The sequence below is a fragment of the Melampsora larici-populina genome (genome assembly GCF_000204055.1).
Source record: "Melampsora larici-populina 98AG31 unplaced genomic scaffold MELLAscaffold_22, whole genome shotgun sequence".
Taxonomy (NCBI): Eukaryota; Fungi; Basidiomycota; class Pucciniomycetes; order Pucciniales; family Melampsoraceae; genus Melampsora; species Melampsora laricis-populina.
Genome location: NW_006768786.1, coordinates 486,468 through 512,822, shown reverse-complemented (window position 1 = coordinate 512,822; position 26,355 = coordinate 486,468). Strand labels below are relative to the sequence as shown.

Here is a 26,355-nt window from a genome sequence, read left to right as displayed (position 1 = left end):
ATTCGATATCAAATCGACATCGGGCCAGATGACCTCGAATCGATATCAGAGCTGACCCGTGGTGTAGTTTTTGATCAACTTAATAAATAAGAAGAACTTCAAGTAGGAATAACATAAGATCCGAGTTGAAGATGATCGGGTAAACCGAAAGGGGCCCCGTATCACAAATTAAAATGTCCAAAGTTGTAGATATTTATAGGCCATGATGATCAATTCAAATGATCAAGACCTAGTACACCAGGGGGTAATGGTCCTCGGCCTCGGCCGGTTCCTGTGACGATTTCAAAGGTTTCGTCACCAGAACCACCCAGGAAGGTGTGGAACCGGTTTCGCCGAAACCGTTTCGGACACCGTTCCACGACCGCTTCTGGAACGAGCTGCATCTCGCAACCGTTTGAGAACGGCTGCAGAGGCGGTGGTGAAGCGGTTTGTTCGACACCGATTGCAATCGGTGTCAAACTGTCAATATATGAACAGTGCATGATCAAAACAGAAACTCAGTTTACCAAAGACCTCAAGAGAAAGAAGTTAGCTGGTCAGCTATCTAAATGAACGTTACCAGTTAACTGTGAAAGCTTGACGAACCTGACTATTAGTATGAAACAAATGAATTTATGATTTGACCTATACAATGGCCAAAAACTTAACATACATGTGAGTGGCATTGATTGAGGATTTCCTTGACTGCTCTCTTCATGAGATCATGAAAACTAGAAAGCATTATGGATATACTCATTGGATCAAGAAAACTAACTGTCCAGTGAGTTTGAATGAACTGAACTCAAGTACTGACGTAGTGATTGGATTTCCTTCCCGTAACTCGAATGTGATCTATAGGATGAATTATCAAGTGTAAAAAGTTGTTAAGATGTTGATCATGATGAGATATATAATTTTTCGTTCATGACTGACCTTACAAGTTGAACAACTTTGTTCCATTAAGAGTGGATCATCGAACATCCAATCATTCTGATAACACAATTGTTCCAAAGCTCTTGATAGCGCGATACGTACAAAAAGAAAAAGAAAAGATGATATAAAAAAGTCTAGGTCAGTATAAGGTTGGGAGTCAATTAAAACTGATCTGAAAGAAAGTCCAAGAGAGACTTTTCACAATCGATCTGTTCATTTCTGCCTTTTTTAAGATTCTTGATCACCATGAATATTCGAACCTTGAAGAATCTTAGATTGAAATGTGAGGAATAAAACAATTAATAAGATCATCATTATAGAATTACTAAACATAATTGAAAAGGCAAGCTTGAGGATTAGATTAAAGCTCTGTTTTTTTTTGGTTTTTTGGGATGTAAAGATTTTAGAAGAATTATATACTTTTTCACCAAAATCAGATGACATTCCAAAAACAGAATGAAGGTATTGAGGAATTTTAGTTTTATGAATCGATTGACAATTCGAAAGAATCATCATATGACACACGGGTTTCCCCATTGTGGTCAGCATGGTGTAGAGGCAAGAGGCACGGGTCGGGCTTGTGCTCAGTTTTGAGCCTGTGTTCAAGTCTCGCTGCTCGATTCCCTTTTTGTGAAATCTACGCTGTAACTCAGAACGTTCCAGGGACCGTGTCCAGGGGTCACCGAGGCGGTTTGCTTGCACCGCCAAAAACGGTGATGGGAACCGCATTCGTGCGGTCCCATCTGAAATCGTCTCAGAAACGACGCAAGTAGTTTAAAACCGTGACGGCAAGAAAACGGTTTCGAAAACCGTTTTCTTGCCGCAAGTTTACCCCCTGGTGTACAACAATTGAAGCTCGAATTGGAATTTCAACTTTCAAATTGACGACCGATCTTCCATTCTCCCCCGATTCCCAATCGGTTTACTCTAAATCGTCACTATTCTCCTGATTTGAATTTGTAGACCAAATCAAAAAGTAATGTTTTGATGTTTAGAAATCGAACATTTCAAACAAATTCTCAAAGAGATAATATCTGATAATATATGATAGAACTTTACGATGGTTGCGTCATTTGGTTTTCAGGAGATGATCACTTGATGATAAAGTTCTTGAGTGAATTTGATGTAATTTGTACGTATGTTATCTGATTTGGTTTGATCAAAAGAAATTATAAACCGATTGATTGATTGATTGATTTGATTGATAGGTGAGTTTTTGTTGTATGATTGGAAATAGGTGAAATATTGATCGATTAAGAAAATGCCAAAAAAAGTGATCTTGAAAGTTGAAAAGATTTCTTGGATTTTCTCAATCAGAATTCGTTTAGCCAATCATTAATTTAGATTAAGACAGATCGTGGAGGAAGAGTTACGATTGGAGAAGTGAGCTACGCTTTAGATGAATTTAAGTTTTCAAAGTTTTTAAAAGAACCTTTTATACTCTTGACTGTTTTAAGAAAGAAAGAGACTAATCAAATCAAATCAAATCAAATTCCATATTCCAATCGAATCAAATCGAAACCAATCCAATCCAATCCAATCTGATCAAATCACTCGATTCGATTCGATTGGATTGCATTTCAGATCAATCGATTGAGTGAGTGAGTGAGTCATGAGTGAGTCATGAATGAGTGAAGAGAGTTGAAGGAGAGAAAGAAAGAGTTATGTAAATATAAAAGAACAGAAGAAGACAAGGAGATAGTAATTAATCAATCCATCAATCCTTCACAAACTTTTTCTATTTCTATAATTCTATTTCGATCATTATTGTTTTTTAATCTGTGGATACTTCAGATACTTCAGATACTTCAGACTTTAGACTTTTTGATCCTGATCATTTATTGGGATTCATCTATTCTATCATTTTTATGTAACACTCTGTAAATTGACTTCAAACTTATCTTCTTTTTGCAAGTCTATCATCATCACTACGCATTGCTAATTATCTGCTGCCTTGTTCTTTTATAATTCGTTTTGTTTATAAAGTAGTCATCTCAATTTGTTTCAGTCTATCCGTCTTTTGTAAAATTAAAAAATCTAAAATCTAAATTCATTTCACCACTTCTAGAAATCATCTTCTAAAAATCTATACTCTTATACTACTTTCTTCTTCACATTTGATATCTTCTTCTTCTTCATTCATGTCTTATCATCCAATTAACATCTTAAATCAACCTATTACTACCACTACTACTACTACTATCAACCATCATCAAAATAAGATCATCTCAACTCCAACTGGTTTAACTTTAGATCATTTGTCATCTTCAATACCAGTTTCAATTCCAACTTGTGCAAATTGTTCTACTCAAGTTGAGTCAATCTCTTTCAACACCACATCTACAAATCAAGATCACTAATCCATTTCCATTTCGTGTTTCTTCACAGACAACACCACTTTGGCGTAGAGATGAATCAGGAGCGACACTTTGTAATGCATGTGCATTATTTCAAAAGATGAAAGGAAGACCTAGACCGATCTCACTCAAAACTGATGTTATCAAACAACGTCATCGAATCAAAGCTATCGATCGAGAAGTAAATCATCTTCATTCAAAAACTAATAAATCAATCACTTCATCTAATCCTAAATCAAAATCACAAAAGTCTATTAAACTCTTGAGTCATCCATTAACTTTAATTCAATCTACTCCTAATGGAAATCTATCAATGGATGACATCAAATCCGAATCATCACCTATCTCATTAAATGAACATTATCATAGTGATGAATTAGATCATTCGTTTCAATCCACTTCAAAAGATTTACAAGAAAATCAAATCAATAGATCATTTCTCAATTCAAGGAAAAGTGAACCAGGTGGAGTGTTAGATTTAGATTCACAAATTCATCCAAACTATTATCATTCTACAACCGTGAAAGATGAATCGAATGTGAACCATGATGATCGGGTTTTGTATCATTCGATTGGATCTAAAAGAAGAAAAGAAACCTTACCTATCGAACCGATTTCGATTTCTAAACGAATCTTGAATGGAAAACCAACTCAACCTAATCATTTTCAATCCATCTTAATCCAAGATGATCAACAACCCAACACGTTAACTTCGATTCGTAGTCTTAGTTTGAATAACTTTAAGTCTAATCAGACTCATAAGAATCATATTAGGAATAGTTTAGGTTCTACTTCTGATCTTCAGTTTGATCGAGAACCAAGTTCGCGTGAAGAATTTCATCATCATCAACAACAGTCAAAACTGAATGATCGAAATGAAGTGATGAGTCATCTTAAAGTGCCTAATTTGAATCAATTATCAATTAATTCGAACCTGAACCTTTCAGTATGTCATCTTTTTCACCAGTTTCTATTTTTAAACTACATTCAAATCTAACCGGTTTTTTGCTTTGAACGTTTTGTAGCCTATTACGTCACCATTAGGAAGATCATTTTCAGTAGATCTTCACCAAACCCCAGTTTCGTGTTCGTCTTCATCATCCTCGTCAAACGAACGAGGCAGACCAAGAACCAGACTTCCACCTTTATCACAATTAGTCAGTAGGACATTCAATGAAACTCAATCACCATCACGATTCTCAGGACCTCCAATCTCATTTGAAGAAAGTGCTCGAGAAGCTTATCAATCACCTCAACCTAAAACTCGAGTCTCATCGTCTTCATCAAGTATTTTATCATCTTATCCATTACATTCTCAACATCAATTGGTTTCCAAACGAACATCATCGATCAGTTCATCAAAATCATCTGATAACGAATCGTATCATTCAACACCCCTAGAGCTGAACCGTCGAATGAATCCATTGGTTTTGAAACCTTTAACACCACCTTCGTTTGATGAAGATCATCTTCATGGTCGAAAAGATGTAAGAGATGAAGAAGTCTATCGACTCAAACAAAGAGTTAACCAACTAGAGTTTTTAAATGGGATGATGAAATCAAAGATTTCGAGATTAGAATCGGCTGATTCTAAGAGAGTTTCTTGGGATGGAAGTTGTGGGACTACTGCTGTTGGTAGGAATAGGTTGGATGATGATGAGATTAGAAGTAGGAGAAGTTCGGGTAGGATGCAGGTTGGTATTGAAGCTGGAGAAAGAGAGGGGAATGGAGAAGGGATGGGATCTGCTTGGTGAACTTGGTGGGCGTCTTGTCTTTGGGGTAGGTGGGTTTGGATTATGTGGGTGGATTCTTTTTTTTTTTTGATTTGATTTGGAACATTTATTGGATTTGGTTTCTTGTGATGGATCTTTTGACTTTTTTTTTTTCTTTCTTTTTTGGGATGTTGTATTGATTTTTTCCCTCTTAATTTCATTGTTGTGATTTGTTTTATATATCTTTTTCTTTTTTTTAGTTTTCTTTTTTTCTTTTTTTGTGTGTGTGTGTTTGTGTGTTATAAAGGGAACTACTAAAACCAGCCCGCTTTAAAACCTGCAACCGCCCGCTTTTGTTGACTATCACATGTCTGTTGACAGCTTTTGACACCTCAGAGAGCCGGACTTCTCATCAACTCTCACTCGAGACTTCTATGAAATAAAGCTGACATAAAGCGGGCGGTCAAGTAAACTTATTGAAATCACATACACTATTCCTCAAGGAATTTTACAAGTGAGAGGCAAACTTACAAGTTATAAGTTCCTCCCTCTTGCTCACAAGAAGGAGGAGTGAGCAAAACTATCTGCCTTTCAACCTAACCAGCATGCCTGAATCTTCCCACAGACACCAACACAATCCAGCTTCTGAAAGTCCGTACAATAACCCCGATAGTAATGCACCTCCATTTTATCAGTACCCCGCAAATTTTGGCTTTCACCCAGTTACATTGGCAAATCACCAAGTAGCCTATCAGGGAAATGTGATTTCTCCCAATCACACCGTCTACCCACCACTTGTTGGGACTTATCCAGCAAATCTTTGGCCCCATCAAGGCCCCCCTCCCTTGTCACCTTGCGCATCCATCCCTTTCAGCATTAATCAAGGACCAGTTGAAGTTCATCCTCCCATGACTAGCTACGCACGCTACGCACCCAACCTTCCTGTTCAACAACATCCGTACCCTATGTTCACCTATCCACACACTCAAATGAATGTAGCAGCTTCTGAGTTCTTGCCTCAAAACTATCTTCCTCCTCAACCAGTGGCCAACCATGTTACTCACGACAATGCGATGACCTTACCACAACATCTCTACTGCAGCCCTTCTCAGCATATGTACACCTATCCGCACACTCCAATGAACAGATCAGCTCACGAATTCTTACCTCGAAATCCTCCTCCTCCTCCAGAAGTCATCCGCCATGTTACTCATGATCTCAACAATGACAGCCAAAACGACCATGATCAACATCATCAAGTAACCCATGCAGATCCCGATGGGGACTGGGAATTAGAGGAAGATGAGATTCCAGAAACCGAGATGACAAGCACTGTAAATGAGTCTGGACAAAAAGACAAGAATGTCGAAGACGATGAGAATGACAGTGATGATAGCTTGGATGAAACCTTGAATGCTGATGAAAAGTTTACAAGAGATCCTGATTTTCCTATTGAAGGTCAGTCCAATCTAATAATAATATCTCTGTGGTTCAACACTCAGCTCATCACATGTATTGTAGGTGCTGCTCCAGCTCGCTTGCTTCAAAACCCGATTGTTGGAAAGCAATTCCATTCAATGCATCATGGATTGATGTACCTTCGAGCAGTGGCACGACACCAGGGCTATTCACTTGCAGTAACTAGTCACAAAACGGAGTTCAAGAAAACTGTTCGCATCTATCTTTCATGCTCACGTGCCGGCAAACACATCTCGACTGCTACTCTTCGTACTACATCCACAATCAAGGCAGAATGTCAATATGCTGTGTCACTGAACTTCTGGTCACGTACACAGACATGGAAAGTTACAATGAATAAGACAGATGAAGGTGCAAGTCATCATCATAATCACGAACCTTTCATCATTGCAGAGAACCTGGCTCAATACCGCAAACTGACCCGCGAACAGAAGAAAGAGATTTGTATTCTCTCCGATGCTGGATTACGACCTCGACAAATCAGACAACTTCTAGCTCGCTCAAGCTCAGGACCACCCCCTCTCATTCGTGATATCAACAATGTGCGCGCTCAGCACCGTAATCAATGGTTGAAAGGTAGAACTCCTATGCAGGGGCTCATGGACCTTATAAAAAAGAAGGATTGGGCATCTCGTACAAAGACCGACTTGAATGGCAAGGTTCTAAACTTTTTTTTTGCAAGTCCTGATGGGATACGGCTTGGACAACACTTTCCAACGGTCCTTGGATTAGATAGTACATACAAGACCAACTGGTTCAATTTTCCCTTGCTCCACGTTGTTGGAACAACAAACACCCATCGGTCTTTCACTGTTGCTCTTGTTTTCATGTCAAATGAATGTGAAGAGTCCTACCAGTGGGCTCTCACCCAGCTCCGGGAGGTTATATTCAACAGCGATAACCCAGTTCTACCCTTGACTTTCTTCACCGACCGCGAATGGGCGTTAATCAAAGCCATCGAGACTGTATTTCCTGACTCCCATCACCTGCTATGTATCTGGCACATCAACCAGAATCTACTCAAGAACTGTAGAAGTTCCGTGAAGACACCACAAGGCAAGGTGGACACAGATGAATGGGATGCATTCATGAAGGCATGGAATGTATTTTGTTCCTTGACAAACCAAACCGAATACGATGAAAACCTCTCTGTGGTCAGTGCAATTGCAAAGAAGCATCACTTCTACGACTATCTTAACAATACGTGGCTCAAGCTCACTCAAAAGTTTGTGGTGATGTTTACATCAAAGCAAGTCCACTTTGGCAATTCGAGTACATCAAGAGTTGAAGGATCACATTACCACATCAAGTTGTTTATCACTGGTGGGAATCAAGATTTTCTATCATGTTTCAACTCTATCGCACACGCTCTGGAGCATCAGATCAGCGAGTATATGGGCCTGGAAGGAATCGAGACGAACAAGTCAATCAACGGACTTCCTGATAGTTTTTGAACCGTTCAAAACAAGCTCTCAAATTTTGCACTTCTGAAGCTTAAAGAACAATTTGTCCTCATACCTGACTGCGGTTTACGTCCATGTACCGGCTCGTTCCGTGGTGCTTGGGGAATGCCTTGCTCACATGAGCTAGCTGAAATGTTGAACAACGGTGGTATTCTTACAATTGATCAGATCCATGATCAGTGGAAGTTGGGCCTTGATCTTACACCGGCTACATTCGATGATTTGAGGTCCTCGATGAAAAGAAAAATCGAGGTATTGTCTGACCTTCCTGAGCATCAGCTTCGCAAGATACACAGCGAGATCAAACAACTTGAGTCAAATCGGTTCGCCCTTGTCATGATAACTAATCCAGATGTCAGATCAAATGGCCGAGGACGCCCAAAACTTGACGCCCAAAAAAGACGCTCAAAGTCTTCAACAGCACGGTACCAATCTGACTTCAATGTTTTGGAAAAGCAAAACAAACGATCATACAAATGCGGCCAGTGTGGTGGAAACGGACACAAAGCAAACAACTGTACCGCTGCTCAACGTCAAGCTGCCTCTCGACATCCAATGCCTGAGCTCCCTCGTCTGACCGTCACAAAGACTTCCAAGTGTAGTCAATGCAATCAGACAGGGCATCAAGCCAATCGATGCCCCCGCCCTCAACAACTCACCAATGAAGAAAAATCTCTCGATGATGAGAATGAGCAAGACATCCCTGCAGCTGCTTCAACCAGCAGTGTATTCGATCTGCTCGATTCTTCTCTTGTGGACCTTGATGATTCTGATGATTCTGATGATCAATCCGACATAGATGAACGCAAATGTCCATTATGTGACGACCCACTCCCCAAGCAACCTTCCAAGAAGTTTCAAGAACAGCTTCAGTTTCATCTTGCCAAGCCGCACGCTAAGAAAAGACCTCTTCCTGGTAACCCGGAGGCAGTTGATCTTCCAGTAAGTTAATCTTTGTTCGACTCTCTAATAGCTCTTGCTAGCCTCACTTGGGCCTGTCTGACATCATGTATTGCAGTTTTGGGAGATAGCTTCTACCTGTCAGCTGCACAAGCTTGAACGGGACTTAATTCCCCTGGCAAAAGAACGCGGCTGGCCGACTTCATTTGATTCAAAAGTCTTATGCCGGTATGTCGCATCCACTTCTGAATACACATGTATCTCTATGCTAAACCCCATCCTTTTAGACGTGTACAGGCTTATCAAGAACATCTACTCAAGATTGTGAACAACCGAGACTCGCAGTTCTATGATCCAGCCATTGCTACATGGACTCAAGCTGGTCCCAGCAGAAACTCCATCATGAATCAATTCAATCAGTTTGAGATTGAACAACCAGGATAGTGAGTCACTAAGTTTCACTCCAAAAACAACTCGTTTTCTAATCAAACTCTATACCATAGTTATGGGATGGCCGGACTCGAAGTCATCTTAAGTACACTTGAAAAAGTTTTCATCACAACTTCCTTGCCTAGATTCAAACTCGATGATACCAGAACTGCTCCTCTGTCTGCCAATTTCTTCATTTGACAAGTTTTGTTACCTGAGGTTGCGATGCAATTGATCTCTGAAGACCTCAATTTACCTCTCTCAAATCCAAAAGTTTTAGAAACTCTCAAAGAGAGTCAATCATATGGTGTTGCAATGTTCCCGGACCTTTCTTCCACTACGGATGATTGATCACATCATTGATTGTAACTACATACATACCTCTACATGCTCTGTTGACTTGATCGATTCCCGATTGTTTACTATCTCTCTCTCCTGAATTCGTGTTTTGAAATACAAGAACAATTGGTTCAAGAATTAACAAGAGTCAAGACCGCCCGGTTTCTATTTGATTACATTTCAATTGAATTCAGACAAGGAATAGAATAAGTACCTCGGGTCTGAACTACAGTTCAGTCCAATATCAGCTGATTCCTTCGAGTGAAAGTTGATGAGAGTTCCGGCTCTCTGAGGTGTCAAAAGCTGTCAACAGATATGTGATAGTCAACAAAAGCGGGCGGTCGCAGGTTTTAAAGCGGGCTGGTTTTAGTAGTTCCCGTTATAAATAGCAGAAATTAATTGATATGTTTTAAAAAAAAGTGAATTTTAGGATTTTAGGATTTGAAGGTTTTAAGATTTTAAGATTTGAAGATTTAAAGAAGATGTGTACTTAAGCAAATATGAAAAAAAACTAATTGGTGTACTTTTTTATGATTTGGTGAAGTGAAGATGAGTTAAATGGATTTTTTTTTGGTTTTTGGTTTTTTTGGAATGCGATGAAGGTTTGATTAATGGATGGATGAAGCCTAAGGGATGTATGAGAAGATTGTAGGAAATCTATTCATTGATCAGTGGGTTGATCTTTGATGGGTTTTTATGAAGCATTTTTCAATTTGGTCGTCCTTTTCTTTATGGACGGTATGGACTCATTTCGTGCTTTGAGAAGATATCAGGCAGGGTCTTTTGGTTCAAGATGTTTTTGGAAATGTTGATCTTGGAATTGAAAACTTGATTTTCTAACTTATTGTGCTACTTAATCATCATGTCATTCAAGCACTGTGAGCCAACAAATCGGTTGTGAAAACGCGAACTTCCCTTAGTACATTTTGGGTGAGCACTTTCTGAATCGCGAGCGTTGCTCAGTATTGAGGAGGAAACTCATGATCAAGTCTTCTTTGAAGCTCATGTTTCCAGGCTTGGCAGACTGCACGTAAATAATCAGCGTAATCAGATGGCTCACACGGTTGCTCACTAGTAGACAAGAATTTCAAGCAAACATGTCTCTATGTCTCTTTCTTTATGAATAAGGAGCACAGTGTGCAATATGATTATTGCAAATCATGAGGGAGAAGTACAAGATGGGATGAAGAGGTTACAAGAAAAAAAAATGGTTGCGAGCGTGGATGTTGAAATAGGCAAGGGTACCTTTACAAGGAAAGAAAAGGTCAAAGTCAGCTTCAAGATTCAAAAAGTTACGAGGTATGAAATTGATTAAAATGAAACAGTAAGAGTCAGACAGGCGGTAAAAGGTAGCGGAATGGTTTTCGTCAGTGCTGCCAAGTCTAACATATTTAGATTGGAAGTCAAATAAAAAAATGACTCCAAGTTCAAAACGGGTAGAAAAGGCGGCCTACAGCCAAATGCCTCCAATCATCATATAATGAGAAAAAAGGATTGTGAGGAAGGAAAAGGTTGAAGAGTGAAAACTAACCAGCTAAAGTGGCCATCGGAAGTGGAATGGCGACATTTTATCCGTGTAAAGCAGCACGGATATGGAGGTCGGGTGATGAGCATGGTGGAGGATGAGGTGGATGAATCGGATGTGATGGAGGTGTTGGATGAGACGGCAGAAGGGACGGCGTTGTTTCAAAATATATATGGAGAGCTCGATATCGGTTCACTTGTGGTTCGTTTGATAGGTTTTACTATGGCTTTACAGGCTTTTTACATTTTACAGGCATTTCAGATGTCCTGCGTGTAACATGGATATGTGCCAGCAATTGATTATTCAACTGTCAACATCCAACCATCACTCTGGTCTCAGTGGCTTTGTTTCCCGCCCGGTCTTTCCAAATTTCTTTATTCAATTCATCATCGTTTACTGATTTTGTCCAGTCATGTTCACCAGTCTATAGAAATGCCCTTTAAAAAGCCAAGTGTCCGCCCACAGGCTCGTGTGTCTTATCTGTTTGCTTTTCACATTCGATTTTCTTTAAAGCCTGTTGATCTCGAAAGTACCTTATCATGAACGCTACATCTTCATAACATCGCTGGTCGATCCCGCGATGGAACGTGATCTGTGCGAGCTCATTTGAGGTCCACAATCAATGAGCCTTTACACCCTTGGATATATGCGGCTGGATTGTGCGAACTTCTGCCTTATCCCTCACATATATTTCCAGGGAACGGAGCACATGAAGAATGAGCCAATTCGGCCAAAGTTCTGGTTGACTATGTACATCGAGATTTGTGGCGAGTTCATTTCTTCTGCGATCAGGCGATTATCAACGTATACGGGTGCCATCAGCTCACCTCGATCCAAGGTGTGTTCACAAAAGCCCGTTTTCAGCGAGTCAATGTTAGTTGGCGAATGTAACTTGAATTGAGTGTGTGGCAGTGTGATCACCGGCAAAGAGACCTTCATTTATTTCTTAAAGACTGAGAACAAAGCACTTTACCGCAGTATCTGTTTGAGCGAGGAAGGGTTTCCTCGAAATTGTTTATCAGGCATTGGTTTGGGCGGCACCTGCTTCGACGCCTTGAAAACAACCCCTCAAGTCATTCTCAAGTCTCACTCGTATACATACTTGAAACATCTCAAAAGTCCTCGAAACAAACCATGCGGGACACTTTCATGACTTGCCACAATGAGACTGAAAGCGCTCGTGAATACACTTCTCGTGGAAGTATGACTTGATCGAGATCGAGGTGAACCAGGTCATAAGACATTCAACTCAGTTATAACTTTATATCAAGATGCAAGGCCTGTCATTCCGCTGCTTTTTGTTTTGGTCTGCCGCACATTGAGTCTCCTTTAAAGATGTTTTTTTGATTTATGATTGACTTTATATTATCAAGGTGGCAATCAATTCACTTCCTTGTTTCCTTACAATCTATTTCGTCGTTTTTGTTATTTTATTTTATTTTCGTATTCCATTTTCCCTCTGTCATTTCCCTATATCTTTTTGTCGTCGATTCCATTATTCACCTTTCGAAATTCTCTCAACGGATTCACAGCCAGATAAAGGAGATCGATCTGCCACGAACTTGTCGGCGTGTTTTCGCTCTCTCAAAAACCTGTTCATTATCAGCACAGCGGATAAGATTTCTTAGTATTTATTAGCGGCAATCAGATGTTGAGAAACCGCTTTAACTTATTGATCTGTATCCTTATAGGATTTGAAATCCTCGCATTCCAAGCTAACAGTCGGGCACTCTCTTCAATTTACAAAACAAGAAATCTACGCGTTAGACATCAAACAGTTTCTGAGGGGAATTATACCCTTTGGGAGTCATCATGGCATTCTGAGACAGTAGATGGAGTGACGACTATTACTACAGCCACTTTCGGGAACATGCCAGTTGGCGGAGGTATCTCTCAAGCAAGCTCTGCACTCTGGAGTTATACTTACAGTTATCCTGATGTATCAACTATCACCCCAAATGTTGACACCAACGGTCCTTACGGCTCGACGAAAGGCGCTGAAATTCCTCAAACATCGAAGCACACCACTTCTCAGGGTCAATATTACAACCCTGTTCCGCCAAACGACTTCTCGGGCCCATCAAGCTCACCGAACAACAATGGGCCATCCAGAACACCGAGCGGCTATGGGTCATCGAGCGCCTCGAGTGAAAATGATCCATCCCGCGCACCGAGTGGCAATAACCCATCAAGCGTACCGAGTGGAGATGTGCCATCAAGTGCAACAAGTGGTGATGTGCCATCAAGTGCAACGAGTGGAAATATCCCATCGAGTGCAACGAGTGGCAACGACCCATCGATCGCACCAAGTGGCAACGGGCCATCGCGCGCATCGAGTCAAGATGGCTCATCAAGCGCACCAAGTGGGAACGACCCATCGATCGCACCAAGTGGCAACGGGCCATCGCGCACGTCGAGTCAAGATGACTCATCAAGCGCGCCGAGTGGGAACGACCCATCCCGTGCACCAAGTGGCGATGGACCATCAGGATCCACGTCTGTCTCCAGTAGCCCATCCGGAAACAAGGGAACAACCACAACCACAACCACAACAAGTGATTTACCTGAATCGCCAGACAGTAGTGATACTGCAAGACCTACTGAATCAGCTCAACCTACCAGAACAGTCGACGATGTCACAGAATCTACCTCTCAACGAGGAACAGGCGATATGAGGGAGTACGTGATTTTCAATATTTATAATCGGTACTCGTATGATGCTTATATCATATTTTTAATTGTTTGCTCCAAAAGATGGCTAGATGGTCATAATTTATACAGATCTAGGTATGGAGCTCCTGATTTAAAGTGGGATTCTAGTCTTGCAAATCAAGCACAAGGAGTTGCAAATTCATGTCGATGGAGGCATACCCCAAATAATCCAAGCGGAGAGGTAACTTTCATCTTGATCTGTCAATCGTGATTCTCGAAACAAATTAACTCAATGGATTTTTCATATAGAATATTGCGGCAGGTCAAGAATCGGCTGAAGATACTGTTATAGCATGGGTAGAAGGACCACAGGAGAAGGATTCATATGATCCAGCTTCTCCTCAGTTTTCACATTTCACACGTCAGTTATTTCTCATCATTTTGTCCTCAATGTCATGTCTCCTGAAAACTTACATCTTGTCAAAATACTTCAACAATCACAGAGGTAGTATGGGAGTCAACTACTCATGTTGGATGTGCCACTGTTTCGTGTACAAATATTGATGGGGCATCATTACCTCAATCTCCTGTTCCATTTTATGTTTGTGAATATGCACCGTAAGTAAAGTTGTCAAAAAACTCTCCAAAAAGATGATCATGAGTTTAAATGATTGATCATCTTTTTTTCAAAACAAATTACAGGAAAGGAAATATTTATGGATCATTTCGTGCAAATGTTAAATCTGCCAGAGGAGGTCAACCTTTGGGATCCAATACAGTTTATCCTAATAGATCAAAATCAATTGGAACATCATATTATTTTCCAGCACCTGAAGCTTGAATCAGCATAGAAGCCGAACCACAAATCTGCCATGACATTACCTCCTCAAAACAAGATCCGAAGCAAGGTGAGTGAGAATGGGTGTTGGCCCATTCACAAGGGATGCCTTGTTTCATTTTCTCTGTAAAAACCAATTCCTTCTGTTAGTGCATCACACTTAAAACGACATTCTTTCAAGAACATTAACAAATTGGTCATTCTGTGAAGTTTACTTTGGTGAAGGGACTTCCTTGGACATTTACCTTTCTCTGATCATGTGTAAAACATCAGAATTGAATTTGATTCATATTTTTCTTCATCTCATCTCATTCTTTATTTTCTCAACTGCAATTTATGTGGATTGCTTACTTGAAGGCTCTGGGTTTTTCATATTCGATTGTTCTTTTTTCATCAAAAAGATCTTTGACGGTAAATCAAACATGAATCTAATCCACATCTGACTTCATAAACAAGATATCTTCAATTGGTCAATTTCTGATTGTAAAATTCATGACGAATTTCACAAATTCAAAAGGATAAGTCTCTCAATTATTATTTATATGCATGGAAAATGATCAACATGAGCTTTTGGTCTCACTATTATCAACAAATCAAGTAAAGAAAGTTTTGTTATAACCAACATACCAAAAGCAAACATAGCACTCCATGGACATGACATGCATTATTATTCAATTGAGAGCTGAATGAATTCATCCAGAGAACCATTCTCCGTCTTGGAATTTTCAAAAAATATGAAAACTAAAGTCCTGGAAGGACTTTTCAAGAATCATTTTGAGATCACATATGTTGATCTAAGGGGTACCCTTCTTCATTTATATATGATAATCCTATGGCTGTTGCAAGCAAAGACCAAGTCATCTTGCACAAATATCACAAACATTGATCATTCCCTAAAGTTGAACTCAATGAGGTTTCCAAATTGAAACCAAGCTTTTCAGAACATCAAATTGCTTTGTATGACTTTGGGGGCAATCTGATTGTTTGTTTCCCATCTTTTCAAAAAAGAAAATTTCTCTATGTGCCAATGTATTACTAGGGTCTTCTGATTGGCTATTTCAAAAGAGAACAGCATTGGCATTTGACCAAACACCCTTGCAGTGATAGTCTCAACACCCCTATCAACACCTCAAAATATTATACCTCAAAATATCCAGTTTTGTGAGAGATGAGTAGTCTTCCTGATACCAGGTAAGCTCCAATAGAGCACCCCTCAGGATTTTTCAGTAAACACCATTTTTTGTCCTTGAGAAACTCCCTTATTTACCTTGTTGACAATTCACTTCTTAAAAATACTTACAACTGAAAGAAAACTACATCTCTATCTTGTGCCTTAGATCAATTCTGTTTCTACTAAACATATGCATAAAACACATTGTAAATTGAGAATGGTCACTTTACTCTTATTTATTCTTACAGAAAAAACATCCTCTGCAAGGTACTCAGGCAAACTTGTTGGTCTTTTGATTTGTTGGCTTTAAACGAGGATTTTTCCAACAACCCATTGAAATGCTCACACTTCCTCTTAGAAGGAAAACGGTAGCCTGAAGTGTCCAATTTATGAAGACAGAATCCACAATAAAAATTAGACATTTCTTTTGACGGAAAATTTTATCCCTTATTGCAAATTATCTTTAAAGGGACCCCATAGACCGTCCAAGGTCTCTGTATAGCGCTTCTGCAACATTTGCCAAAGTTGATGTTTTCAAAGGAATACCCAATGGCCAACATCTTCCATGATCAATCATGTGCAGGATCCATTCATACCCATCTTTACTCTCTGGCAAGGAGATAAAATCTACTGCCCACTTGCACCACTCACGTGGATTTACAGGAATTAAAGGGATCTGTTTAGCAGTCTCTTGGTCCTTATCAGATGACTCAAAAACCTGACATTTGGCATAATACTTACAATAGGTCTCTAAGTCCTTGTAGCAACCTGGCTGCCATCCTCAATTTTGAAGACAAGATATGGTCTCATCTCTTCCGCAATGGCCATATTTTCAGGGTAGCAAATCCCTTAACTTGGCTTGTTGGCAAGAAGGAATAAAGGGACTTTCCTCGCTCTCATTACCGTGCCAACACAGATCTAGTTGCCTCATGGGGATAATCTATGAGTGAAAGTGAATTGTGAATAGCAGTCTCCATCACTGCTGGAGTAACCCACTTGGGAAATTCTTGTAATGTTTTAATATATGGTATCAGCAGAGGTCAATTAGTTGGATTATGGAGTCCAGCACACTGTCAAGCATCACAATATTGAATTACCAAGATTTTGGGTTCACACCTACAACTCAAGGCATCTGGGACAATGTTGGCTAGCTTTATACTTAAACTTTATTGTCATCTTCCCAAATTCTTTGATCCAACAAAGAAGCCTTCTTGTGGTGAGGGCTTGTTTCTGTAAATATGTCAAAGTAACATGGTTGATTCATAAAATTGTGTCCTGTACAGCTCCTTCAACATGATTCTTCCGTTTGCTGCAAGTGTGGATAATTGCTAAGAGTCCACACTCTTAAACCATATAAGTATGTTGGCCTGACCTAATTTGAATGATTCATAGGCACTGAACGTACCTTTCAATCCTCACCTTGAAGCAAGAGAACCCCAAGATCAAAGTTGCTTGTATCAGTATCAATAATACAAGGCTTATTTGGGTCTGAGGTGATTGAAATAGGTGACTCAAGAGGAGCATGCTCAAGAAGCACAAAAACTGACTCATGTACAGCCATCCAAAGAACCTAAATTTGACTTCTTTGTCACATTACCTTCAGTGAGGGCACACAATGGAGAAACTATCTTGGAGAAGCCTCCAACAGAACATTATTAATCTGCTGTGACTCCTACAAAAGAACAGACCTCAGTGGCATTTAATGGCCCAGGCCATTCCTGAACAGTGTGCAATGTGTCCTTCATGGGACAAACTCTGGAGACTGAAACCATGTGGCCAACAAACTGTATTGTGTCAGCAAATAGCTCATGTTTGGCAGCACTGCATTTTAGGTCTTTCGTTGCAGAGCTTGTAAAACCAACTGAACATTCTCTTCATGTTCTTTTCCAGCCTTGGAGTTTACAAGTATGTCATCCATATAGACTTATACAAATGTTGCTCGTCACATGTTGAACAGCACTCTGAGCATTTGCAAGCCCAAATGGTATTCCTAACCACTTGTAATGTCCAAATCTTGTGCTAAATGCAGTCTTAGGTGTGGGGAGCTTTTAAATTGATGGAATACCTGTTAGCAATCAAATTTGGAAAAACAAACTGTGCCATGCAGTTGATTGAAACAGTCTTGGATAAGAAAAAGGGGGTTTCTATCCCTCTTGGTAATGACATTGATAGCCCTATAAGTTTAACAAAACTTAATTTGACAAATGGGATCTTGGAAAAAAGAGCAGGTGATGACTCAGACCGAGATGAGGTAGAAGGTTCTATAGAAGCATTATTCTTCAAAGATCTCAACTTCATCTGAAAGTTAGCCAATAGAAAAGGTGGCATCTTTTGAACAGCCTTGGCTATTGGCTTACTATCAGCTGTATCCATTAGATGTTGTACTACTCGCTCCTCTTTAGGAGCTTTGATAATATAATCAAATAAATGCCTAAATTCAGAACTACCCTGGTCACTTTCTGGACCAAGTTGAGATCTGCAGTGAACATGTCTGGGAGTGTACTGGGGATCTCTTCCCTAGGGCCTTGTACTTTGTCAATTTTCTGGATAGTCTCATGCGCTTGTACTATTGTAAGAAAAGTTACATGTAGTAGGATTGGTTTACAGAGGTACAGTAGTTGGTATAGCTTAGTCACCTAGCTCACATTGGGCTCTCCTTTTCCTTACAAACCCCAATTAGAGCTGAGTAAGATCACGGTTTTGTTCTTCTAAGTTCCTCTTCTTTTATGCTTGTTTGTTCTGATTGTTGGGTTTCTTGTGTTCTGACAAACCCCAAGTACAGGGAGCTCTGTCCATTTTGATTTCATTTTTACCATCTGTAACATGAAGAGTTTCCAAAAGACTCAGAATGGCTGCTGGTCAAAAGGAATGCTCATTTCCTTTTGAATCTCTTAGTACCCATGTACCATTGGGGCAATCCGTTGACATTGCATAATGAGTGATCCATTCCATACCAATGATCATTTTGTATGACCATAAGGGGGATACTCAAAGAGCATGACCAATGGAAATTATTCCAAAGTCTATTTTCAAATTAGCCAAATGATTGCATTTATAAGGCTTTCCCCAAATACCATATGCCACAGGATGTAAGGGAGTACTTTTAGAGATCAATTTCCTTTCATCTACATAAAGTTGAGAAATGTGGGATTGTTTCACACCAGTGTTCAAAGTACTACAGTGGAAATATTGTTCAGTGTAACAACAAATTTAACTTGTGGCAGACCTGAGTCATCTTCAATTGTTGACAATACATCTAGGAGGAAATCCTTGTTAGCTCCAGTTGGGGAATTATGGAGCTCACTGACTGGTAAGGATGCAGAAGGCATCACAGCCAGCATATTAGGCTTGGTGCCAAAAATCCAACGAGTCCTCAGATTTTGACTCCAAGTGAAGCACAATCCAAGGATCCAATCCGAGGCAATGGCCAGGGCCAAAATTTGCCTTGGAATTGTCCCTTGGGTTCCCTTTTCCTCGGGGGTGCCATCCGAGAACTCCTCGGAAATTTGTCTCCGAGGCAAATATGCAGGCAGTGCATGGCAACTATTTGACAGCATTGCTTCCTGCATGGAGTTCTTGGTAGAAAGTCACACAAACTAAAAGGTTTAATCAGTGGCACTTTCTCACTTGTTCAGATTAGACTATTGGCAAGCAAAGAGGTAGCCTGTGATATAGGCTCTTGACCAGGGGAATTTCCTTGAGAAGGAAGTGGGACTGTGGGCTCAGAAAGAACACCAATAATATCACAATAATATCACAATTTTTATTGCAATCTTCAGTTAGGACAGTAGGGCCCAGGGGTGTTTCACACAGATCAGGAACTACAAACTGAGCTAGTCTTACATTGCCTAGGCTTTTGATTCACCAGAACCACTAGCTACAGCATTAGAAGAATTTTTACCTTTTATCTTCTTGAAGTAGTTCTGGTGCAATCAGAAGGTTTTTTGGGGCATGATGGGTTCTTGCAAGTTTCAGATACATGCGCCTGCATGTTTTGTCACAAATCTTATCAGCTCTGCTACAATTTTCCAGGGCTTTCCTTTTGTTGTTTCCTCTATTGGTTGATGAAACAGGAGTGGTGGTCAAGACAGAGTTTACAGAGTTCCTTACTGAAAGATTAACTTCATTGCAATCAGCAGCATACTAATAGGAAACAAGTTGAGTGAAATTCATGGCTCTTCAAGTACACCAGTGCAAGTGTCACCTTGTGGAATTCAAATATCATACTGCTTTGATTGAATCAAAATCAGCATTTGTATTTTTTTCTCATTACAACATGTTTATCATATATGGGAAGATACACATATGTAACTTAAGACTTGAAGAAGATATCACACTTAACTTCAGCATTCACATTGGCTCATTCAATCTCATTATCAGTATTCCTTGCAATTTATTGTAATTGTTCTTAGCCCCTATCTTACTATTTTAGTTTAGGAGTTGGTAACTGGTTATTAACCAATTGGAATGTGGATTAAATTTGAGCTTTAAGTTACATGTATGAAATTTGGCTGACGGGTCAGATATTGTTTTTATATCCCAAATTTAGCCATGATGTCATCAAGGCTGTTTACCACCATCAAATTTAATCCATTCCCATTGAAGTTCACAGTCGTCTTATATTTTTTCTATACTCTATCAAATCTTTGTATTATCTTTTGCAATCAATCATCGTTTGCAAGAAAGGTACATAAAACATAATAGTATTCTATTTAAACAATTTTCAAATGAGCAATGCCGGTAGTTTCGATTTCGAAGCTGCTAGATTGGTCTCAGAGAAGTTGGAATCTCTCAAAACCAAATATGAATTGGCAGATGGTTCCAACCAGAAAGATATGCAATGGGTTCGGTCAAAATATGCAGAGATCGTCCCATTTGCGCCTAAGAACTGGTACCAACGCTGCCACGATACGATACTCGGTATAGTATCGAGGATACCCGGTAAAGTATCTTTTTCAAGATACTGTCTCGAACACGTATCGGTACAGTATAGCCCAATAGGATACGATACTGGATACCGTATCGAATTCCAAGATACTGTTCCCGGCTGGTTTGGGTACAGTATCCTCGATACTAGGTACGATACCGATACGTATCTAGTATCAGTGTTTTTGACGATACCATTACGATACTGATAAAGTATCGCGTATCTTAAACGATACTGGTAAGATATTGAGTATCTTTACACAATACTGGAAAAGTATCGCGTATCTTAAACGATACTGGTAAGATATTGAGTATCTTTACACAATACTGGAAAAGTATCGCGTATCTTAAACGATACTGGTAAGATATTGAGTATCTTTACACAATACTGGAAAAGTATCGCGCTGTATCACGTATCCCATTTGCTTTTGTGCTAAATAAGATACTGAAAGGTACTGAAAGATACCGGGATACTATCCAGGACCCCAACCGGTAAAGTATCGGCCTCCGCGGTACTATACTGGATATGGTATCGGATCCCAGGATACCATGTCAGGACCCAGCGAGTACAGTATCGCCGATACCGATACTGAGTATCGGGGGTAGGATACTGCAAAAAAGATACGATACCGATACTTTACTATGATTAGTAAAGTAAAGGTGGCAGCGTTGCTGGTACAAATCTTGGTCCAAGTTCGCAGGAGATCTTATCGAGTTGGACAAAGCTAAAAACCGCCCAATCTTTAAAAACGCCGGGCCAGTCCCTACTGTTCCTATCACATCAGACGACAAACAAATATATGTCTTTGATCTTACCGACAACCCAGTCTTTCCTGATGTTGCTCCGGAAACCCAACAATCTCCGTCCCCAAAGAACAATAACGTTCACATTCTTACACAAGAAGAAATCAACAATGCTCAAAAAGCAAGAGATATGTTGGACTTTCAAAATAGTATGCGACATGAGCGTTCTAGATCAATTTCGCCATTTGTTGCGAGAAATCGTCAAGGGAAAGAGAAAGGCCATAAAAGCGACCACGACCTTGATGATGAAGATGACGACTCAGAAGCCAAGAAAAAGAGGATGGAAAAGTCTTGGGAATGGATCAAAAGAGAGGAGGAAGGTCCTTCTTCCTTGGAAAACTGTTCCGAAAGTGCCATTGCTTTCTCAAAAGCGGTCAGAGGCTTTGCTCCTAACATTTCAAAGGCGGTGGAGGGTTTTAATGATAGAGTTAAACCCCCTAATTTTCCTTCTAACTTGTCAAAAGAGCTCTTACAAGGTAAATACATCGACCTTCGAAGGATCAAGGGCGAGTTTATGGCGGAAAAGAAAGGAATGGCTGTCAATCTTATGGTCACGGGAAAGGACAAGGATATTGAAATTCAAAATAAGAAGATTTCAAGTAAGCTGGATGACATCCAAGATTGGTTTTATTATTTCGATATTCTGGAGCAAGCATATCACAAAGCCTTTCCTCTTAGTTTCAAGTATTTTGAGAGATATTCAAAATGGATTAAGGAGGAGTTCATGTTGAATGGTCTTAAGGCTGACTGGACATGTGTGGCGAGTTTTGATGCAGCGCTCAGAGGCCAATTCGCCATTCGTCGTGATATTTCTTTTGCTGATTGGAACCATCAGAGCCTGGGAACGATTAGGACAAGATATATGCAGAAAGCTTTCGACGAAAAACCTCCAATTGATTCTTTGAGTGGGCGACAAAATCATCAAACGTCTAGGTCCCATCAAAATCAACAAATGCAACATCAACCTTATCAGCCTAGGTTTAAAACTGAAGACTCGCCTCTTCGTTATAGGTCAACTTACAAGCACAAAGGTATTTTCCCGGTGGTGGATGGAAATCTTTTGTCAGAAAGGGAGCAGTTCTGTTTTGCGTATAATCTGGGACATTGTAAACTGGGGAAAGCCTGTCCTCGCATGCACCGTTGTGTTGGTATTCCCTGGTTTCTTCCCTTATAGTCTTTTTATTTTTCCTTTTATGTTGTAGGAATCGAAATCCTAGGGATGGACTCGTTTGGAAACTGACATTTAAGTTCTTTTTTCTAGAACGTTCAAGGATGTGCAAAAGATCACCAGGGATGCAACCACGCCTGAAAAAACGGTTGTTCAAGAACCTTGTGATGAAACTTTGTCCGCGGGGTTGGTATTTCTGGATTCCTCTCCTAATAGATAATAGAGATGTTCCATAGCGGATACCTGAAGACTGACATTGAGTTAATAAACAGACTTTCGACAAAAAATGAATCAGAAGAGGTAGTTGACCAAAAATTTTTGCGTGGATATGTCTGGGACGGCGTGAATTCCCTTGGATTTTCTCCAGCTATCGAATCAAGTCTATACGCAGCGCCATTCCCGAATGCTCCCCCTTTATCTGTCGACACGGATGCGGCGTTCACTATAAAACAATACCCGCATCTGTTCAAGATCGAAACACCCATAAAAATCGATAAATTCGAAACTCTCTTAGTCAATCACCCAAACCAACCTTTTGTCAGATCAGTGATTAAAGGTTTGAGAGAGGGTTTTTGGCCCTGTTCCTCTCTTCCAGATTCAACCATTGTGGATGGACCTAATCACAAGTCATGCGAAGCTAATCAAGAACTTTTAGAAAGTCAGTGCCAGGAAGCAGTTGACAAAGGACGATATTCGGAAGAATTCACCACATTACTAGCCGGCATGAAAGTCATACCTCTCCTGATGGCTTCCAAGAAAGACTCGGCAAAGATGCGTGTCTGCTCGAATATGAGCGCGGGCCACCCTTCTCCAAATGACTTGATTAAAAAAGAAGATATCCCAATTGCTTACGATTCGCTGAAATCCTTCGTCCCTTTTTTGATCGAGATGAAAGAAGAGTTTGGCGAAGTGGTGCTATTCAAGTCCGACGTAGAGAATGCGTTTCAAATGATTCCTCTCCACATTCAATATCAGATTCGACAAATCCTAAAGATTAGAGGTAATAAAAAGCGGGTGGATCATAACCTGACGTTCGGTTCATCAGCTTCTCCCCACATCTTCTGCGGTGTCTTCTCTCTCGTTCTATGGATTGCCGAATTCGTGTTTGACATTAAATATATGAATAACATGATGGATGACGTTTGGTCGGTATGTTCGAAAAAGCATTTTGTACTATTCAAGGATCATGTTATCCCCTTACCTCAAGCAAAGCTATTGAACTTGTGGGACATCTTGGGGATTCCGTGGGTTTGGAAGAAGCAGTTACACGGTCCAATAATTGAAATCATTGGACACATGGTAGATTCAGAAAAAATGCTTATGTATTTGCATCCAGATAAGAAGAACCACCTGGTCGACACTCTCCAGGATTTCGTATCAAAGCCAAGTCATTCGCTTAACGACTGGCAGAAGGTTCTAGGTCACGCTTCGTGGGCTTGCACCTCGATGCCATGGGGAAGGTTTGCTCTTCAGAGTTTGTATGAGAAATCGGGAAACAAAAATCATTGTTTTCTACAAATACATCTTAATAAAGAGAACCAAAGTGACTTACGATGGTTAATTCAATTTTTTAGAGAAAGTGATGGAGTTCAGATGTTGAACACGTTGAGATGGAGCTCGGCGGAGGCGGATTCGATTTTCTTCTCCGATGCTTGCATGACGGGAGTAGGAGTTTGGGAACCAGGTCCGAGGAAAGGAAGGTATTTTATTCTTCCTCCTCCAATGAGAAAAATTTTCTGGGCCGAGTTGTTAGGGGTGATATCAGCAATCAACATCGGCATTAACAACGGAGCAAAAAGGATATTCGTGCATTGTGACAACAGAAATGTGGTCAATCTCTTCAACACTCATGCACCGAACAAAATAGTTAGACCATTATTTCGTCATTGTGTCATGCAACTGGTAAAGTCGGGAGTTGATGTTAAAGTCAGGCACATTTCAGCGGACAAAAACTCGGAAGCTGACAGTTTGTCTCGAGTGAAATTGGTCTTGTCAGGGGAGGACAACACGGTCCTTTGTCATGCAATTGGCGCAGAGTCGATTACTTATCTCTCGATTGATCCTTCTCTTTCCTCAGGGGGAAAAGAAGTCAATTTATTATCCTCTGACAGTTTAGAAAGCGATTTGAATCCAGTCAAAACATCTTCTTCATCATGGGTAAATACAAAGATATGGTTAAATCCAAATCTAGGAAACCTTTCCTGAGCATTAGCATAGAAGAATTACAGAAAATATCAAACGAGGATTGTCGTAATTCAGTCCAAGATTCATCTCTTTCTAAGTACAAGTCTGGTTTTAAATGTTTCGCAAAATTCTGTGCTCACTTCAAAAAAGATCTTAACCCAAATAAACAAAACTTATGTGATTTTATCTCTTGTCTTAGTCAAATGATATCGCCTCGTTCTGTTCGTGCGTATTTAACTGGTATAAAGCACATTTTTTATCTCGAGTTTCCTTTAATCATATGTCAAACCGACCATCAAGATGTCAAGAAAACGATGAAACATTGTCTTCAAAATTATTCCAAGCCGGTAGTTAGAAAAAATCCTCTCACTTTAGATCAATTAGTTTCAGTGGTGTCAAAATCTTCATCTTCATACGACAACAAACTTTTCGTGGCAATGTTGAGTGTGGAATTTGGAGGGCTTCATCGTCTGGGGGAGCTGACTATCCCTGATTCTAAAAAACTTTTCGATGCAAGAAAAATCATCTTACGTTCATCTTTTCGATTCTCAACATGCAAGAAATTCATCCAATATCATCTACCGTATTCTGAAGGGGATCGGAAGTTTTTGGGTGCCTCAGTGGTTATTCAGGAATTTTATGATTCATCTGCTTGTCCTATCCGTCTCATGAAATCTTATCTCCGACAGAGAGACTCGAACTTCATTTCTTCAAACGAGCTCTTCTTAACTTCTTCAGGTTCTCACCCGACTCGTTCCTGGTTTCTCAAAAATTTTTACCTTCACTTCGACAAAACTTTTTCCGGCCATTCTTTACGCTCAGGGGGAGCGACGGCCATGGCTCAAGCTGGTTCTAAAATGGATGCAATCAAAAGTGCTGGACGCTGGTCATCGGAGGCGTTTTTGATTTATGTGCGGGGCCATGTAGCCTTACGATTACCAGAAAATCAGAATCATGTGATCGGGCACGTGGCTCACGTCGGTTCGAGAGTGTCATTTTAGTAGTGAGTTTTTTGTTGTTGATAGTATTGGTCAATGGTATTGTTATACCTTAGAGAACCGAGTCAATGGCTGCTGCCTTTTTTGGTTTCTCGGTCAATGGCATTGTGCCTTTATATGTTGGTCAATGGCTTTTTAGCCTGAAGTGGGGTCTATGGCTTTTTCGCCTGGTTGGACAAAGAAAAAAGAAGTTTGGACGTGAAAAATTTTTACACTGCTGACAAACTTGTTTTGTTTATCTTTAATCACTTCCCTCTCCTACTTCACCACTCTGGTGTACGGTTTGGTAGGCGGGTCGGAGAGGGGTTTTTTCTATTATCAAGTAATATTATCACCCTGGCTTCTAGCCATGGGTTTTGTCCAAACACTGTGCTATTTGATTTTTAGTATGTTTCATACTAAGTTATCGTAAGTTTTTATGAATCCACATTTCTATTAAATCATCAAGGCATCTCCATCATCATATTACCACAACAAGTGTGACAGTCAAGTACAAGT

The 26,355-nt window shown here is 40.1% G+C and overlaps 5 protein-coding genes across 5 annotated transcripts; all 5 read left to right on the top strand.

Annotated features, from left to right (window-relative positions):
• Positions 1-3,053: 3,053 nt before the first annotated feature.
• Positions 3,054-3,745, top strand: MELLADRAFT_87653 (uncharacterized protein; the record flags this gene model as incomplete). Its single annotated transcript, XM_007410891.1, has 3 exons — positions 3,054-3,224; positions 3,265-3,450; positions 3,650-3,745. The coding sequence occupies 3 exons, from the start codon at positions 3,054-3,056 to the stop codon at positions 3,743-3,745; spliced, it is 453 nt and encodes a 150-aa protein (XP_007410953.1).
• A 939-nt stretch (positions 3,746-4,684) lies between these two features.
• MELLADRAFT_87652 (uncharacterized protein) lies at positions 4,685-5,023 on the top strand (the record flags this gene model as incomplete). Its single annotated transcript, XM_007410892.1, has 1 exon — positions 4,685-5,023. One exon carries the CDS (start codon positions 4,685-4,687, stop codon positions 5,021-5,023), a length of 339 nt encoding a protein of 112 aa, XP_007410954.1.
• A 563-nt stretch (positions 5,024-5,586) lies between these two features.
• On the top strand, positions 5,587-6,425 carry MELLADRAFT_107214 (uncharacterized protein; the record flags this gene model as incomplete). Its single annotated transcript, XM_007410893.1, has 2 exons — positions 5,587-6,367; positions 6,409-6,425. The coding sequence occupies 2 exons, from the start codon at positions 5,587-5,589 to the stop codon at positions 6,423-6,425; spliced, it is 798 nt and encodes a 265-aa protein (XP_007410955.1).
• Positions 6,426-8,259: 1,834 nt separating this feature from the next.
• On the top strand, positions 8,260-9,151 carry MELLADRAFT_87651 (uncharacterized protein; the record flags this gene model as incomplete). Its single annotated transcript, XM_007410894.1, has 3 exons — positions 8,260-8,865; positions 9,009-9,051; positions 9,111-9,151. 3 exons carry the CDS (start codon positions 8,260-8,262, stop codon positions 9,149-9,151), a joined length of 690 nt encoding a protein of 229 aa, XP_007410956.1.
• A 4,040-nt stretch (positions 9,152-13,191) lies between these two features.
• MELLADRAFT_28849 (uncharacterized protein) lies at positions 13,192-13,602 on the top strand (the record flags this gene model as incomplete). The annotated part of the gene is made up of 1 exon (XM_007410895.1): positions 13,192-13,602. A coding segment is annotated over one exon (411 nt), but the record flags the coding sequence as incomplete, so codon positions are not given.
• Between the last annotated feature and the right edge of the window lie 12,753 nt (positions 13,603-26,355).